This window comes from Watersipora subatra, unplaced genomic scaffold (assembly GCF_963576615.1).
Source record: "Watersipora subatra unplaced genomic scaffold, tzWatSuba1.1 SCAFFOLD_218, whole genome shotgun sequence".
NCBI lineage: Eukaryota > Metazoa > Bryozoa > Gymnolaemata > Cheilostomatida > Watersiporidae > Watersipora > Watersipora subatra.
The window spans coordinates 35,963-54,518 of record NW_027045406.1 but is presented as its reverse complement, the minus strand read 5'-3'; the positions used below and the strand labels follow the sequence as shown (position 1 = coordinate 54,518).

At 35.0% G+C, this 18,556-nt stretch overlaps 1 protein-coding gene across 1 annotated transcript; it reads left to right on the top strand.

Moving 5' to 3' along the window:
* Positions 1-542: 542 nt before the first annotated feature.
* LOC137410445 (E3 ubiquitin-protein ligase XIAP-like) lies at positions 543-7,273 on the top strand (the record flags this gene model as incomplete). Its single annotated transcript, XM_068095859.1, has 5 exons — positions 543-764; positions 2,903-3,102; positions 4,060-4,182; positions 4,906-5,200; positions 7,092-7,273. Coding segments are annotated over 5 exons (1,022 nt in total), but the record flags the coding sequence as incomplete, so codon positions are not given.
* Between the last annotated feature and the right edge of the window lie 11,283 nt (positions 7,274-18,556).

The following is an 18,556-nucleotide window of genomic DNA, read 5'->3' as shown; positions in this document are numbered from 1 at the left end:
AAGTTTTTCACGTACATCTGTGATATTATACATGAGTATTTTTGTATCAGAAGCACCATCTTTTTTGCAATATTTGGGCTTAAAGCTGTTTTCTTATTCTGTTGAGTCTGAGCATGATATAAAATATAAGAAAAATGAACTATAAATATATTTCAAAATGTTGGAATTCATTGCAACTGGTAAATACAACATAGCTTTATCAGCAGATAGAGCTTATTCAGTATCATTCTGTGATGGTTTACATTGGTTAAAGAGGCGGAAAAACTGTTTTTTTTCTGAAGAAGCAGCTCTTCTTTTGAAACCAATTAACTTGGTTTGGAAAATGTTTGGTTTTTGAAACCAAACATTTTCATATCTACTGTCGATCAATTAAACTAATGCTCACACCAAATTTGGGTCAATTTTCATTCAAATCACACTCAGTGTGCACCAGTGTTAGGGGACTGCGAATACTTGATTTGTTACATTGCATTACAGTGTCTGAAAGAGTGGCAAAACGTGTTAGATATCATTATAATAGCACAGCATGTTGTTTCATGCAGGCGTGAAAACTGTGAGAAATATACCTGATGTACTTGCTGATATTTTCAATGATGATGCACATCCTTTACCATCAACTGAGGCAGAGTTGGGCATTATCACCGAGTCTACAAAACACCCTGAGTTTGCTGTTGATTCGAGACGTAAAGATACATTCCTTACGTGGCCTTCTGGTAATAGCAAGCTGGCTTCTGAGATGATTGAGCATCAACTTTTCTACACAGGTACTTGGTCGAAGGATCCTCAAGGATTTATCATTCACCATACTCACTCTTTAATATGACGTGCTTTTCACTAGGTTATATGGGTGAATGTGTTGTACTAGGTGAATATTAGGTTATATGTGTAAATTGTTTAAAACTTGTGAAAAATGTTCAGAATTGCCTCTGCATTTTTTTACCAACTTTAATTTAGAGAATTAAAACTGAAACCAAACCATAAAAAACAAAAAAGGAAAGAAAATACAATTGGATCAGCTAAATTAGTTGAAGGCTTGTGTCCTTTACACTAATTTAAGTTTGAGTAGGTGTCGCTGTACATCTCTATATCTATCTAGACTATGGGTGGGAAACCTTTTTGGGCATAAGGCCAATTTCAGATGGTAATTTGATAAAACGCTACCATCACCTATGTTCTATAACTTTTAACTACCCATGCAGGCAATATAATGTTCACCCCCTATATCACCGTTTTTCAAAATGTCGATGTTCATAGCATGAATCTTCAGATAGTAATTTAGCATTATAAAATTTTAGAAAGTTATGGAAATTGGAAGAAACTCAACTTCGTCCAGTTATTGCAATGACTGTATTATTATTATTTGCTTTGATTTTATAAAATCTTTGCTGCACTTGCCATTGCTGCACCTGAACTCACTGCCGCAGAGTTGTTGAATATTTTGTTGTGAAAAGGAACTGTTAGAGGAGATTCCCCATGCAAAATAATTTTTTTATTCTTCTGCAGGACCAGCACAGTGATAACTCATTATGACTGCGTTATTCCATCAATAAGAGAAGCAAATTCTTTATGATGCCACACTGACAATCTAATTTTGCAGTATTCAGATTGAAAAAATACATTTAATTTTGTTCTCTTTAGCCAGCAACAAAACGGTCACATTGAAGCGGGAAAAGGCCGCAGTGGCCTGAAGGCTGCACGTTGCCCATGCCTGATCTAGACACTGTTCTATCTTCTGCAACATCAAGGTCCAACTTGAGTTCACTTGTTTTTAAACAGTAAAAAAACCGTTTTCTAATTATTTTTAATGAAATTTATACTTTTGTCTCTTCTGTGGAATATGCGCTCTATTGCGGTTTGTAATTGTGAAGAGTATTTGTTAATAAATTAATGTATACCACTTTGGCTGCAAAACTATTTAAAGGAATTATGATGTATTCTTATGGGAATTGTATGTAGAGGTTTTGCTGTATGTTTTTATAACCTATATAATCTAATACTTACACAAGCTGATCTTACGATGAAGAAGTGTTCTACATACACTCAGTTTGTTTATATCAACTTGGTGCCACCTGCCATCTGCATGTCAGTGTTTTACATGTATATGGTACAGAACTAATTAGTTAAACTAGAGGAAGTTACCTCTATGAAATATCTAGATTTATGGTAATCATATTTGTGTTTAATATTTATGACTTCTGGTTAAAAGTTTGGCTAAGTAGAGGGAGCATTATATAATACATTTACCTTTGTGATAATCTTTAAAGAGTCTAAACATTTATATATTGATCAGCACTAAATGTCAGGCTGAATAGTTTTTCTACATTGCTCTGACTAGTAAAAATGGCCATATTCATTGATAAATTACAAATTTTTATGTTGTGCCTGTTTTTGATGTCACCTGTTTGATAGCATTGATTGTGGAGTTGTGCCCCTTGGGCCGAGTTGCTTTTTGACTAGTTTCTGAAAAAAGCGTAATTATACTGTTGCATTTATACAGATTGAGCAGTAATTGATTTTAAGTGTGTCTTACTCTGGAAATGCATACATTTACATTTGTGATCATCTTCAAGAAGTTTTAATATTTATATATTGATCAGCACCATAAATCACGTTGAATAGTTTTCCACCATTGCTTTGTGTAGTTAGATTAGCAATATTCACCTATAGTTTTAAGCCATTTATTAAAAGGCTGTTGCAAATGATGGTTGCTCAATAACTGTGATTGTGAAGTTGTCACCCTCGAGTCTAAGCGCTCACCGACTCTAGTTGCTGAACAAAGCATATTCTATAACATTTTTTTTTGCAAACTTGGCAATCAATTATTCCAAGTGTGACTTCTCTTGAATATCAATGTTATCCTATTCATTCCATGCTCCTTGTCACTATATTTTAACTTATTCAGGACGAGAGGATGTGGTCAGCTGCTTCTCTTGTGGTGTTGAAATGGCTGGCTGGGCACCAACAGACAATGTTTGGAGGAGACATGCTAGGCAGTCACAAGAATGTCAGTTGGTTATACAGGAAAAGGGAGCAGAGTGGGTAGCAGCCACATTACAAGAGCATGGTAGATACATAGAGCCAGCGAAGGAGCCAGTCATTTATGTGAGTAATTCACTCTGTTGTTCCGGTCTTATTAAGTACATTAGAGTCTGTAACAGCTTTTTTATCACTGTTATTACCTGGCTATCCACTGCTGTTATGTTTTGTAAACTGCAAAGAGTCAAAGTTCATCTATCAGCTAGCTAGTCAGAAGTAAACTACATCCTGCCAATGCTGTTCAAGCTTCTGGCATTTGCATGTGATTTTCTCAATTTCTTTGCTTTTGGCCTTCTGGCTGCAAATATTTATAAATATATATACATGTATTTGTTTATAAATATATATATATATATTTGTTTATACTTATATAATTATATAGGTATATACATGTATATATATTTATAAATATATATAAATATCGGTATTTTATATTGATATAAATACATGTATATACATATATACATATATATACATATATATATATATACATATATATATATATATATATATATATATATATATATATATATATATATATATATATATATATATATACTTCAACACTTTCTTTTGTGGGTTCAAACGTGCATCAAAGTCTGCTGCAATGACTATGATGTCATCTAACTAGAGTAACAGCGTTTACCAATGCAGGGCATGCAACATTTGCCCCATCACCCTCTGCAAAACGGCTGGCACAGAAGTTAGTCTACATGGCTAAAACTTCTACTACAACAAACCGGAGCAGGTTGCAAATGCTTACTTTTGCAGGGCCCCGGAATCTAGCGGGATTTGCCAGTAGCCACTGACCAGATCCAGAGTGCTAAAACATTTGCCCCTAGAGAGCATCAAGGCTGATATCGATTCAAGGAAGGGTCATCCCAGTGATATCTCCGAGCTGTCTCCTCTCACTCCTAAGCATGTCGACCTGTCGCCACATTCATTCATAACCATTGAAATCATCGAAAAATATTTTAGTTCTCTTGAATGCTTAATATTATCTAGTTGGAACTTTTCTTTTAGAGTGTTACAGCAGAAATGCTGCGTTCAATGATGGACAATACAGCCACTCAGAATGTCCTTCAAATGTTCTCTTCAGAGTACTCACTAGAGGAAGTGAAAGCGGTGCTTATTCAGAACATTGAGGTATAGTATTTCAAATTCGTTAGATGAATGTCAGTTAGGCTGTATTTATTAGCCCAATTCTCCTTTGACTTACTGTTTATAAAGACGTGTTCTATATGTAAATCAGACTTCTGTGATCAGAAGCTACTGTACCTTAAACTGTCACTTAACTTACTGACCCGTTACAATATGAAATTTAAAAAACCAGTAAAAATGCTCATTGTTTGTTTTATTTGTGCGCCTCCTGCTTGTGATTCTGAAATGATTCTTGTGATTCTGCACAAGTTGCATACTTGCTGTCAAAGCTACTTGGCCGCTAGAAATGAACAGCATCTAGACTTACTGAACAGAGGTGTCTTACTCACAATTATGGCAGCGTCATGTCAGGTGACATCAAAAAATGAAACTATAAATTTTGCTACAAAGTTATCAACTAGTAAAATGTGATCAGTTCTCACAACAAACATATATCAGGTCTGTGCTGGAAAACTCAAATTGCATTTCAAGCGGACTAGCTTCTGCTTGCTATCTGCAATATAGAGGTGCATTTACTGTTGGGCAGCATTTGCTGAACTCTGTTACTTGTTTGATGACTTACTGTTTGATGTTACTGATGACTTGTTTGACAAGGTTGAAATTATATTAGTATCAGCCCTATTTAGTTGGATGTCAAAAAGCACAGTTTGCAAAGTCTTTGATTAAAGGGTTCATATGTTTGCCTCATCATACTTTGTGTTTTTAAAGTACGGTGGACCTGATTTTGTGGATCGAGCATCTATCATACGAGCCATGCTGAAGCGTAGAGAAGGTGCGAGGCAGCTTGATGCAGTGCAGACAGCTATAGCCAGCGATCCTGCACCACCAGAGGTTGTAACTCCACCTCATGGACCTGGAGATCAAGAAGAGGCTGCCACTCGGTCAATAGTCCAACCACCACCAGCAACCACTGAAGATCCCGGCACACCGTATTGGATATCACAACCATTAGAGGAGGAGCATGATGAACTTGCTAAGCCTGAAACTCTTCCATTAGGCTCAAGTAAATAGAATTACTAAAAATAATTCCATCCTGACTTATATTGTTATCTAAACTATTACGAAGCTTTATTACTATTACTAATCTTATACTATTTTCAGCTTTAGCATGCTTTTGTTCAATTTTAGATTCAGCTACACTAGTTATGAATTCACAGCAGATCCAAGGGTTACAGCTAAGCTGTATAATTTGCAAACACATGCAAAGAGGTGTGGCACTCTTACCATGTGGACATATTGGTAAGACATTATCTTTACTCGCATAAATCTGGTACTGATTGTGCACAGTATTTTGATGTCTTTGAGAGGTTATCATCATGTAACCGTTCATCCATGCCTTGATTACATTTATTCATTCCTTTGTTATATTATCTTTCTATAAAACATTGAATGTTGAATTTGAACAAGCTTTGGATATTGTTGTCTATGTGCGTATTGGATACATAACAAAGTCAATGAATTCTATACATTTTGAAGCTAATCTTGCATTACCACAAAAATCTGCTAAATATTTCATTTGTAAAGCCATTGTAGCGTTTAGCATAAACCTTCTGGTTTATTGGATAAAACAAACTTTCAAACACTTTCTAAATAAGACCCTTCTATTACATAACATCACTAAAAAGCTAGTATAATGCACTAAATATTTTGTTAATAACAAAATAGCACATTAATCCTTAAGCTGTAGGCTTTGCTACAAAGTTATATCAATATTTCTCATATTGGATAAAAAGCTGGTAATGCTCCATCTCCCTGCTAGATCGAAAATCTGCATCAGTGATATCTTATGACTGATTTGGATTTTTTCGAGCATATAGGTTTTTTCTCGGGTATAATTCTCTTCAAGGAAAGTTCCTCGATTGTATTGTATCATAAAGAATTGTTTACTCCTGAAACTGTGTGAGGGCAATCTCCTCGAAGATCAAGTATGGCGTCTGCCTAGCTTACTGCAAATAGAGGCTGTGTGTTTTTACTACATTGTTGCTAAGGAGGTATATATATAACTAAATAAGATGAAAGTTTAAGTCAAGTTTTAAACAATTTTATTACTATTAGTTTCATATTGCAAAGTAGTTATCACCAGATTATATATATATATCTAGTAATTATTACTTTTCAATATGTATTTATATGTATAAAGATATATACGGGACAGATAGTGAAGTTGGTAAGGTATTGGGATAATGATCATTAGGTCCTAGGTTCAAACCCCAACAACTGCACCCTTCTCGCAGGTGCAGTTGGACAAGACCCTTGCTTGTATATTGTCTACAACCTTTATGATGAGTGCAATAACTAAAGCCATGCCAGCTGGAACGTCGCCCGGTCAAACAAGGCCTGCGCTGCTTGTAGCTGAACAAGGACAAGGCAGTGAAAAATGCGCAACTGATTCAAAAATGGTTGAGTGCTCAAACTCTTAGCTCTCTGGTAGGAGACCTGAGTTGGGGCAGAAATTACCTCCCATATGGGATAACCGGGGTAAAAAAACAATTTATATATATAAATATGTATGTATATATAGAAACTTATCTATATTCGCCAGTGATCTATTTTGCTTCGCAGTTTTGCGAACAGATGCCGACTGTCATATATTTCCTGGATAAGACCTTCAGATACCCCATCATACATATCATCACGAAAATGTTTTTATAAAGTACTGAATATTTTGCTAATAACAAAATAGCACATTCATGTTTAAACTGTAAATTTAGCTAAACAGCTATATCTAACTTTTTTAAACTAGATGGAAAGCTAGTCGTGTAACAGCGATAATCTTACAAAACTCTTAAAAAAGGTCAGACAACTCCTATTTTTTGTTTCATCAATTTTCATCTACATGTAAATTCTAATTCATCATTGCTTTGTTTTAGTCAGCTGTACATATTGTGCTCTAGCCAGAACACAGTGCCCTTCGTGCAGAAAGGATATTTCTGGCACTGTAACAGTCCACTTTGATAATGTGAATGGACCCAGAAATAAAAAGGAGGCTGCCGTTCGGTCTAATAGACAGCCTACCAACCCAGAGACACCCAAAAAGTCTTGCATTATTCAGAAGGACCCAGCAGAAGCTGCCTAATTTTGAACGTGTGCATGTATAGCTAATGAATTAAGCTTTAGTTCTTACTCAGTATGTTGAAGAACACAACTCCTATTGCTACCAACTAGCGTACTTATTTTATCATCAGCTAGTGTACTTTTGTTGTCATCAGTTAGTGTACTTTTGTTATCATCAGCTAGTGTACTTCTATTGTCATTGCCCAGCGTACTTCTATTGTCATCAGTTAGTGTACTTCTATTGTCATCAGCTAGTGTACTTCTATTTTCATCAGCTAGTGTACTTTTCTTTTTATACCAACATGAAACTATCTCTTAAAGTTGCCAGAATTGATACTAATAACTCTAGCATGATTGGGTCTTTCAATAAGCATATTCCTATCTAGCTTGATATGTATTCAACGATGGTTGGAGTTGGTCTATTTGGAACTTTTCATTCACAAGTTAAAATGTCTTGAATTATACTTACACAACTATGTTTAGTTCTAGTAGTGATAAGTATGCAGTTTATAAATCTTGCAATTTGCTGCCTCTTGGCGCTGTAAATTTGAAGCGGTGCCCTCTGTGCAGGGGCGATTTTCGTGCAGCCAGATCAGTTTATAGTGATAAACTTTCGCCTTAACCAATATTATAATATACTTGTTGTTTGAAATATTGTAAAGGAATTTGCCGGCCTTGGCACGATGTAGACTATTTTATGAAGAAATAAAATGCGTGTGATTTCATTCCAGTTTTTATAGAAAGAAGTCAAATTAGCCTAGGAGCGTACTGCTATCTGCTCTGCTCAACTGAGTAAGCGGGCTCCTTTATATAATAATATCACCCGTTCCGGCTAACGGCAATCGGTAAGAATACTGGCTAACAAGGTGAATATATAGGATCGCTAGTGTGTTGGTATGACAACAATTTAAGTGACAATAAGTGATAGCATAATGAGTAAAACAACAATATAATGAAAAGGACATACAATAAAATAAAACAACAATATGAGTGACGATAAGTGATAGCATAACGAGTAAAACAGCGATATAATAAAAAGAACAACACAGCATGCAAGATATAATATATAAAAATATATACACGAGTTACAATGTCATGGCCCGGCATCCACCGCAATAATATATTGTGGTGGATGTATTTTAGATGATTCTATAACCCAATTCTTACCCTGATTAGTACTTTGTTCAAGTGTTATGTTTGGTCACTTGTCATACGCTGGTTTTTGTTCTGCTGTTACCTTTGTTTAGCTGTGTCATGTATTACATAACATTTGGTTTACTTATATTTTTAATCACCAATTATGTGTTTAATTTTGATGCCGTGTTTGTGTAAACTTGAGTTAATGCGAGTTTAAGTCTCATAAAATCTAATTTTGCTAAATGCTGTGGAAGTCAACCTTAACTAGCTGTGTGCTTGTTGTCTTATACCAAATAAGTATAATATTATACCAAATAGCTCACTTGCACAACTTTGATTGCTGTTAGCAGTGTGACTGGATCATTAATGCATATTTCAATATTTAAGCTCTGTAAGCATAAAAAGGCCAAAAGCTATCAAGTAAAGTTCAAGGCAAGCAACTGTAATGCTGATATAAATTTCCAATAATAAGTATCCAAACAGTTGCACTTGTGAATACAAAAATTTAAATGATGTATTTATAGACCAAGCTGTGCAGAGATTAATCAATGCTAGTGTTCTGTTCTTTACGATGATGTAAAAAGCCGTTCTTCGCTTTCTAGTTCTTTGCGTTGTCATTCGCGGTTTTTCGTGAATGACAACGCAAAGAACTAGAAAGCGAAGAACGGAATGACAAAGCTCAATAAGAATTTTGTCATTCTTAACGAGTTCTGCTAGTTCCTCAGTTCCACAAGGCTCCTCTCTTTGACCGCATTCTTTTCCCTCCCGTACAGCAGTATGTATTACAGCTGCCTATATAATAAATTGAGTGATAGCTCATTGGTTTTTCATGCTAACTTCCACGCTGATGTCATGTTTTTCCATGCGAACGAACAATGCTAACCAACGCTTGTGCAGAATATGGCGTTGCAGACAATCTTTGTGGTAAGTGTGAGAAACAAATGAACAAATAAATAGACAATGGGTAGCTACTGCTGTGTCGTGAGGATGTCAATAGAACAGTAGCTAACCAGAATCTTTATTAGTAGCAGAGCAGACAAACACAGAAACCAAAGTAAGACCTGTCATGTCCTATGGCAGAAAGCTAAATGAATATATTGATCACCATCCTGGATTAGATTCTGAAGTGTGCAAAAAATGCCTGAATAGCATAGGTTAGGTGATAATGCTTCTGTCCTAGAATTGAAGATGGCATATCTGCTCAGTTTCTCACCTGTAATTAGTATATTTTAGGCCTGTTGGACCTGAAATTGTTCCATTGGGGCCAGTAAGTGAAAAGTATTAACTCAGAATAATTCCATACTGACTTATATTTTTTATCTATACTATTACTAATAACTTTCAGCTTTTTCATGATTTTGTTCAACTTTTAGCTTCAACATCGAAAGTTGTGAATTTACAGCAGATCCAAGAGTCTCGGCTGAACTGTATGATCTTTTGTTTGTTTGTTTGTTTCTTTCTTTCTTTTCATCTATAATATAACTACAAAAAATAATATGAAGAGTGTTTCTCAAAGTATAAAAGGACAAGAGAAATAGATCAAAATGTCACTCCAGGGAAGGTGATGATGAGGTCCCTGTGCGCAATAACAAGACTAATCAAGGCGCGGAACCTGAAAGTAGAGTCAGCAGAAGTCTGTCTAGTTGGTTTAGTCTAGTCTGGTTGTCTGAGGGAGCGCTTCAGTTCATTTTTGAAAGAATTAGCATTTACAATTTTACGCAGTGTAACCGGTAGTAGATTCCATAGCAATGACTTTAGATAATCCAAACAACATTGACCAGCTTTTGATTTAAACAATGGTATTTTTAGGTTTATGTGTGTTTGACGAGTAGTTAAATGTATTATCGTCCTGTTTTTGTTTGTTTCATAAAATGTGTTGATGATCTGCAAACGTACTTAAGGTGTGGAATTCTGAACATGTAGACATATGTGTATGAGATTATCTTTACTTGCATGAATCTGATAGTGAGTGCATGCAGTATGTTAATGCTTTTGTAAGTTTATTGCACAGGGTATAGTGCACTGAGAGGGTATTCCTTGATAATAAGCTTAAACCTAAAAACTTGGAGGAAGCTGTCAATCAGTTTTTTAGACAGCCTACTGAGGTATTTAATTGTCTAAATCAGATGGAAACTGAGCAAGCACTTGTTATAGCTGACCCAATTAGTAAGCTGTATTTAAACAAATATTTTCACGCCTGTCTGTATCACGCTGTATACTACAAATAGAGACATCTAGTGTTTTGCATGTCTATTTTACAACTTGTTGTAAAGTTACAGCTGATGGGCACAACCTGCATGATATGTGAGAAGGCTGTAGTGACTGCTGAATTCCTAACATATGTGCATTTAGGTAAAGAATTAACTTCAATTTTTGACCTCATTGTATAGAGAACACAACTTCTATTGTCAGCAGCTTGTGTACTTTTATTTTCATCAGCTAGTGTGCATTTCTTTACATGAAGTTCTCTCATGAAGTTGCTAGAGTTGATACTAATAACTTTACAGCAACCATGACTTTAGACAAACAGACTCCAAGTTAGTTTGTCAGGTAGTCAACTATGGCATTGTTATTGTACCTAGAAGTTGTTTATTTGGGGTTGTTTGCTCACAAGCTCAAACATGCTTTATTTAGTTACACAAATGATTATATTTAGTTCTTTTATTGACAAGTATATGGTTTGTTATTATTAATCTTTAGTTGCTGCCTCTCATCCGCTCTCGATATGTTGCAGTTTTTTCTGTGCAGAATGAGTGTTTATAGTGTTCGACTAGTCTAAAGGGACAGACCTTTGCCTATATTCTAGTGTAAGCAATTGCAGATTAGCAGCAAGGTTTTGTATGTTTGTGGAACAAGTTTTATTTGTGATAAATATTTTCTTGCTTTTACGATACACTACTGTGGTGTCTGACACCCATATTTGACTAATAGATGAATATGCACTACTTTCTACACCGTGCAAGCATTTTTGGAAGTTATATTTGGTTTAGAAGTTTAAATAAACAAAAGTTTTCTACCAGAGGTCTCAGGCTTTCAGAGAAGTCACAGATACCATGAAAACTGTATATACTCACAATATGATGTTTAATGTTTTAAGTCTGACATTGGTAGTCGTTATGATCGTAAGGAAAACAGGAACTTTGCATGTGAAGTAGAATTTATGATAGTAACTAGTTTTTCTTGTTATCTTATTTCCAATAAGTGAGTTAGAAGCAATGGCAAAAGTTTACCATGAAACTTTGATGGTAAAGTTAAGACCCTATCAGCATACAGAGCTACAGTGCTTGCATCTGCATTATTCCTCTTCTATATGTTCCTCTTCTAGTGACCTGATGTTCAGATGAGCTAATCCATCATCTTTGAGAATTCCAAATGCAAGTGAAGTAGAATACGAGCAGTATGAAAAAATGAATTAGAAGGTAATCAAAAAGCTAAAACTAAATGATACAAAAGAGAATAGTTTTGAGTTGCATTAATTAGAATCTGGTCAATTAATTTATGTCGAAGCTCATAGGATATTAGTTCTGAGGTAATTATTAAAGAGGGAAATTCACCTGAGGAGTATCGGGTGCAATTAAATATAAATTACTTGAGCAGCAATAGGAAAGGTCTGTTTGTGCTATACAGCAGTGAGAAATAATTTAAATTCGGAGTTGTCCTCCATCAGACGGCTGATAGTCAGGAAAAGACGATTTCTTAATTGGCAGAAACTGCTTCATAAAAATGGTAATATTGCTGATGATAATATTGTTAATGATGATTTTCTACTTCCTGTATAGGATGACTGTATTAGTAATAGAAATGTTACTCCTGAGCATTTCTGTCAGGATAATAAGCACACCCGGTTGAACATTTTAATCCAATTGATGAAAGGGTTAAGGTTACAAGAATTATTAAGTAAGAATCCTATAACAAGAAAAGAAGATATGACTCTATAATCACCCTAGTTTTTAGTTTTAGATATACTGCTAGGCAAGGCACTAGTTAGAAGAGTAAATAAAGTTGGAGAAAGAGTACTAGGTACTTCCAGATAACACTTGAGTTTATTGTAGCTATATTTCTACCTTCTCATACAGCTAGTGGTATTTCTCAGGAGCCACACATAGTCCAAAGTGCATGTAGCATTAGTCTGAGTACCTCGTCTGCAAGAGACATGTATTAAGCCAACGGGAATGATCTCGAGTAGTCTGATAAAACCCATACCAAGAGTTTCTTAATGTAATACAGTAACTGAATCTTTTATGCTGGGTGAAAGGGACCAAAGGTATGTTCTGAACTATAGCTACTATACCTACTAAAGCACATACTGATGAGAGGCCTGGGCAGCAGTCATGTTTTTCTACTCTTGCAGAGATTAGAATAACAAACAAAAACATAGAATATCAGGTGCTGATAACTATCGCAGGTTTGGATGCGTAAGTAAGACAATGAAACAACTGGGATTTTACATAATTTTTCAAGATTTCATCAGATCAATGCAATGTTATAAAATGTTATATAAGTGTTTGATTTTGTATGTGCTCATGAAACCCATAACATGTGTGTTAAAACTAAGGCTATGTGGAGCAACTGGCTAAGTGTTGTTAAGATTTGAAAATGTCACATAAGAATTGACTGGCTTGCATGTGATTGATGCATGCACACTGTATATGTATTTAAAAACTTTCCATGTGCACAGTCACCAAATAAAAAATAGATATAACGGCAGTATGTTTTGCTTTTTTAAATTTTATATAAGTGCTTGAATTTATATGTGCTCATGGAGATGTATATGAATATAGCAAGTCGTGAAATGTTAGTGAAATCTAAGGCTATGTGGCTCTACTGGTTATAGGTCTCTTAGGATTTGAAGATCTCACATAAGAACTGAATATCCTATGATTGGTGCATGTATTCATCACCTTGAAAACCGTGCATAGCCATCGCGTACATGAAACAGACACAACAACAGAATAGAGAGGGAAATAATAAAGAAAAAGAATATGTCACTGCTTTCCTTACCTACCGTATTTATTAATTACAACAAGTACGTAAGAATATTATTGATTTATAATTTTATACACATATATTGAATTATTATTGATTACTACACGGATATTAAGTTGTGATGCACTACTACATGCATTTTGAAATATTATTGATCACTACTCACATATTGAAATATTATTGATTACTACATGAATGTTGAAATATTATTGATCACTACTCACATATTGAAATATTCCTGATTACTACACACATATTCAAATGTTATTGATCACTACACACATATTGAAATATTATTGATTACTACTGCACACATATTGAAATATGATTACTCGCACTCATTTAATTGGCTCATTGTGCTTGTGCTGAAAACACATTTGCCTTTTGGAAACTTGTTGGAAGTGATAAGACTATCAATAAGAAATTTATTTTTGGAGCTAATAGAATTTAAAATAGACTCATGAAATAGCTTTGAGATCTAACATCATGACACATATGCAGCTAGCCTGAGCGCTATAAAAAGTATCAAGAACCCTTGAAACACCATAAAACATTAACATGGTCCTCCTGCTAGACAATGGAGTTTTAATATATAAAGCTATGTCATAATCTTGGTAACACTGTAGCCAATTTGCAGACATCATTGTATGTCTTGCAACAATTGTCTTCTCCTGTTTACGTCTGCCTTCAGTATTAAAGCCCTAGTTTTGAGCTTTTCCTTTCAATCTGGTCAAGTTTTTGAGATAAAGTTCTAGCTGACTTTACACCAAGCATTGTTAAAGCATTTTCATTGCTTCTAAATACCTATTTTAAAACTTTGGTATTTAAAGCTTTTCTTGAAAAAGGTTGTTGTAACTTCAACACTGATAAATGTGGTAGAGAAATTCCTCGCTCATGGTATTGAGAGGTAGATTTACTTAGCGTGACTCCCTAATAAAAGTCAATGTGGAGAGATGCTCAACTGTTCGACCATAGCAAGCCATACAGCACTAAAGGTATGACTACCTATATGTTCTATTAAACTGGTTGGAGAAGCTGCTCATCTCAATGTCTGTTATTTTACAAGTGTTTGTCAGTTGCTAAACTTAACGTGTACTTATCAAGGAGCAGAAACTGAGTATATTACTGGTTTTATGTATTAAAAATTGGAATATAGCCAACTTTTTAAAACCTTAACAAAATGAAGCATCCATGTTGCTAATGTCAACCCTATCAGCGTTTACCAGTATACTATATTTGAGCAAAAACACAAGGCTGATTAGATATTAATAACTACAGTCATGCTATTAATATGAACAAAGGAAAAAGATACTAGTGGCTGATTGTTATATACGAAATGGTGTAGAGGCTGAGTGATATAAGGAATTTGGAAAGAAGCAACACCTGCATACATTAGTCTGGAATGTATTATTATTTATAGCTGCTACCTATTGGCTATGAATGTATTACATTGTCAGATAGAATGCGTTTTCTTACAGAGTACTGTGTACAATGTACAGAGATCACATAAGAGCCTTTAATAATAAGTAATAGAATACTGTTAGTCATGAGAGATCTATCATTGTAGGTATATCAAATAAGAGCCTTTAATAATAAGTAATAGAATACTGTAGTTATTATAAGAGATCTATCTGAGGACATATCTGATAAGGCTTTGTGAATACTTATTGTAATCTTTGTTGGCTCAAAGGGCAATTGAGAACCATAAGCATTCCATTGCACAGGAGTTAAAGATTCTCTGCACGCACTATTGAATTACAAATAATTATACCAGTTTTTAACATTCCAAGTGAGACATCCTCTTCATGACATGAGAGGAAATGAAATGTATGGAATGCTTACAGCTAGGCTGCTAGTATAATGGAGGTTGCTGTAGATTGTCAATTGATGGACTCTGTTTGCAGGTTGGTTTCTCGCCATTGCCACTGGAGTAAAGAGGAAGGACAGAACATCCAGGTTTTCATTGCCTGTCATAATAGAAACCGGAAGGTTCAACATAATATTTTATGCGTACATCAATAGAGTTCCTTCTGGAAAGCTTTCCCTTCAGCAGCATGTTATGGATGGCAGTGTAAAAACTTTGTGTGGCAGCATGACTCCAGCCTTGGCAATTACTGGCAAGCTGTGGAGAATGTTTTTGCTTTCTCGATTCTTCCATTTTACGTAAGGGACTTTTGAGATTCCAACTGATTTTGGCTCAAAGCAGTTTAGAGACTCATTAAAGAAAACTTTTTAATCTCATAAAGATTAGGAGAGCGTCTGCTCTTAGATGACCTCTATAAGTAAGTCTTTTTTGATAGCTAACTTGTATACAACTATCTAATTTGACCTCTTCAAACACCTTCAGTATAGATAGCATATATAAATGTGTTCCTGAGCTTCTCTTAAATTCTCCTCAACACCTCAAACAAGTACAACATATTTTTTATGTCAAAGTGCTTACAGCTCAAGGCTTGTTTATATAAAACGTGACACGCCCATCGAAACATGTATGTTTGAATGTAAAAATTTGAGGTAAAACTGTTAGACTGAGAGTGTCGGCCATGGCCAACACTCTCAGTCCAACCTGAGTTTAACGGTCTGGCCTTGACCTTGACCTCGAGCATCCCGCTGAATACACACTTGTCTGTAGGTTCATTTGATTTTTGGACATTATCCTAGAGCAGTGGAGGCTGAAAACTAAATAACCTATATCAATCTCTAAGTTTGTGTGTGCTTTGGTTTGTTCAGCTATAGCTACTAAAATCTTGGAATATAAAGCTCACTTCCAGCTGGATTTGATCTCAACTTCCCATTCACCAGGCCAATGTTTTACCAATTGGGGTGAAAATACGCACACTGCTCTGTGCGGCACAACATGATTTTATGCTTGCTCTTATTAGTAAGAACCATAGAAAACTAGCCTACTCAATTAGCCATTGGCAATATGCCAGGCTAATGGCAAGTGGCAGGCTCCTACATTACCTGCTACTGTTTTATAAGCTGTTTTAATACCCTTGCAACACCGGGCATCCCGCTAATATTAATAATAAACAGACCCAGGATGAGCCATGCTGTCAAGTGACATTATTAAACAGGTACTTGATGGGTTGCGAAAAGGCCAGTGGGTGCAGACACTATGGAGAACCACAACATATAGTCATATCCAATGACTTGGCAGTCTTGCTGCTTATAAGTAATTACCTTATTTCAGTTTAGGTGATTTGTGACAAGTTAAAGCATGATATCACCAACATTACTAAAAATAGGTGTAAAGTCCAATGTAATGTGTGCATTATAGTGTCTTAAATTGTAAAGCAAGTAGGATGAGGCTTACACATCGTTAAACTTGGCATATAGAGAATGATTAATGGACGTGGGTGATTAGCTAACAAATGTTTGTCACACCCATTAAACAATTAGTATTTTTGTCAAGCAGACTTTTGCTGGAAGCTGAAATTACGCCAGCAGTACCCCCAGCACCTACAATAGACTGCAATGGTGCTATTTCAATACCAACATTGCTATTATCAACGTGCGGCAATTTCGAGTTGTTGATAACTCATATACAAGTGTTTAGCTACTGCACTAATTGCATAGATAAATAAACTTTATATCTACTGTATGCTTATATAACTATGTCTATATATCTATGACTAATTGATACTAATTTGTTCAGCCTTAGCAAACTCTTTTCAATGGCTAATTCTGTTTGTGCTAAAAACGCATTTACTTTTTGAAACTTGCCAGAGATGACAGAACTAACACTAAGGTAGTTTTTCTGCAACTAATAAGATTTGAAACAGACATAAAAACTAGCCTTGAATCCTTACTTCATAGCTTGCCACAACTAAATTGAGCATCATAAGAACTAGCAAGAGCCCATAAAACATCCTAAAGTAATAAAATGGTACTCCATACTTTAAGACACTGGAGCCTTAATACATGCAACTGTATGATAATATTGGCAACACTGTAACCATACATTAGCCTTAGTCTTAAATACTATACAATATAACAAATTTAGAATGAATGACACAATTTCAAGCTAGCTTTCAAAGGAAGCAAGCTAAGTTTTCCCGGTGATTGAACAACACATTAGTTGTGTTTATGGATAAAAATAATGTAAAATGTGATAATCATCATGATCTCTGTCCTATTTAGTGACTTTGTAGGCCTACTTATCTCTAGCATCATATTCAGCAGAGCAAGTACTTACTCAAAAATTAAAGATAAACTTATTTAGGCTATAATACTAAGGGTATACCAATATAGTGAAGGCTTCTTAACTGCACTTAAGGCACTTAACTGATACTTATTATTTATATGTGTAATTCTAGAAACTAAAGTGCTGTAAAGCCTAAAAGTAAGCATAGGCTCTGGACAATATGTATGTATAGGAAACACATACTTTCTGTACATGTAGGTACTGAGCCATAGACTTACATGTAGCTGTAATATGCAATGTATATTAGTCATAGACCTACATGCAGGTACTGAGACATTGACTTACACGTAGGTACATTATTATGCTTACATCTGGTTGTACTAGTCATTGCACAGCAGAATTTGTTGTCAATTGTCAAACTTCTAAAGTAGCCAATCTATGTGAAATATAATCAGATGAGAGTAGTCTAATATATTTGCTAGTAAATGTAGCTATGTGTTACTTTAACAGTTTTTGTTAACCTATCAGTAGTGTTTACAGCTGCCAATAAACTGATTGGTATAGGCTAGCAGAGGTTTGCTAACTGAAATATGGTCAAATTTTTTATAAAGAGACAACTTCTCCCTCTTCCTGTGTTAAAATACTGAATTCCAAACAGTATCAGGGTTGGCTTCAATTTCACTTTTCTTTCTGAACAATTTGGAGACTTGTACCAAGTTGAATAATTGAATAATTTCAGTTCAAACATCATTATTTTAGCTGAGTAGTGATAGATTGCCTGTATATTTTAGATTGATTAAATCTAGGATAGTATCTATCGTGCAGATAGATATAGTATATTATTTATCACAGTTCAAAGTCTACTATTGTAGCTTCAGGCTGATGGTTTGTATGTATATCTTAGGTAGCTATTGATTTTGTGATAAAATTATACTGAAGCAAACAACTGAGAAAGTTTTCTGTGTCCCTGAGCAATGAGTTTTATTTAACCAATAGCAGAAGTAATGGTTGGTCATAACACTGGGCATAGTTCTT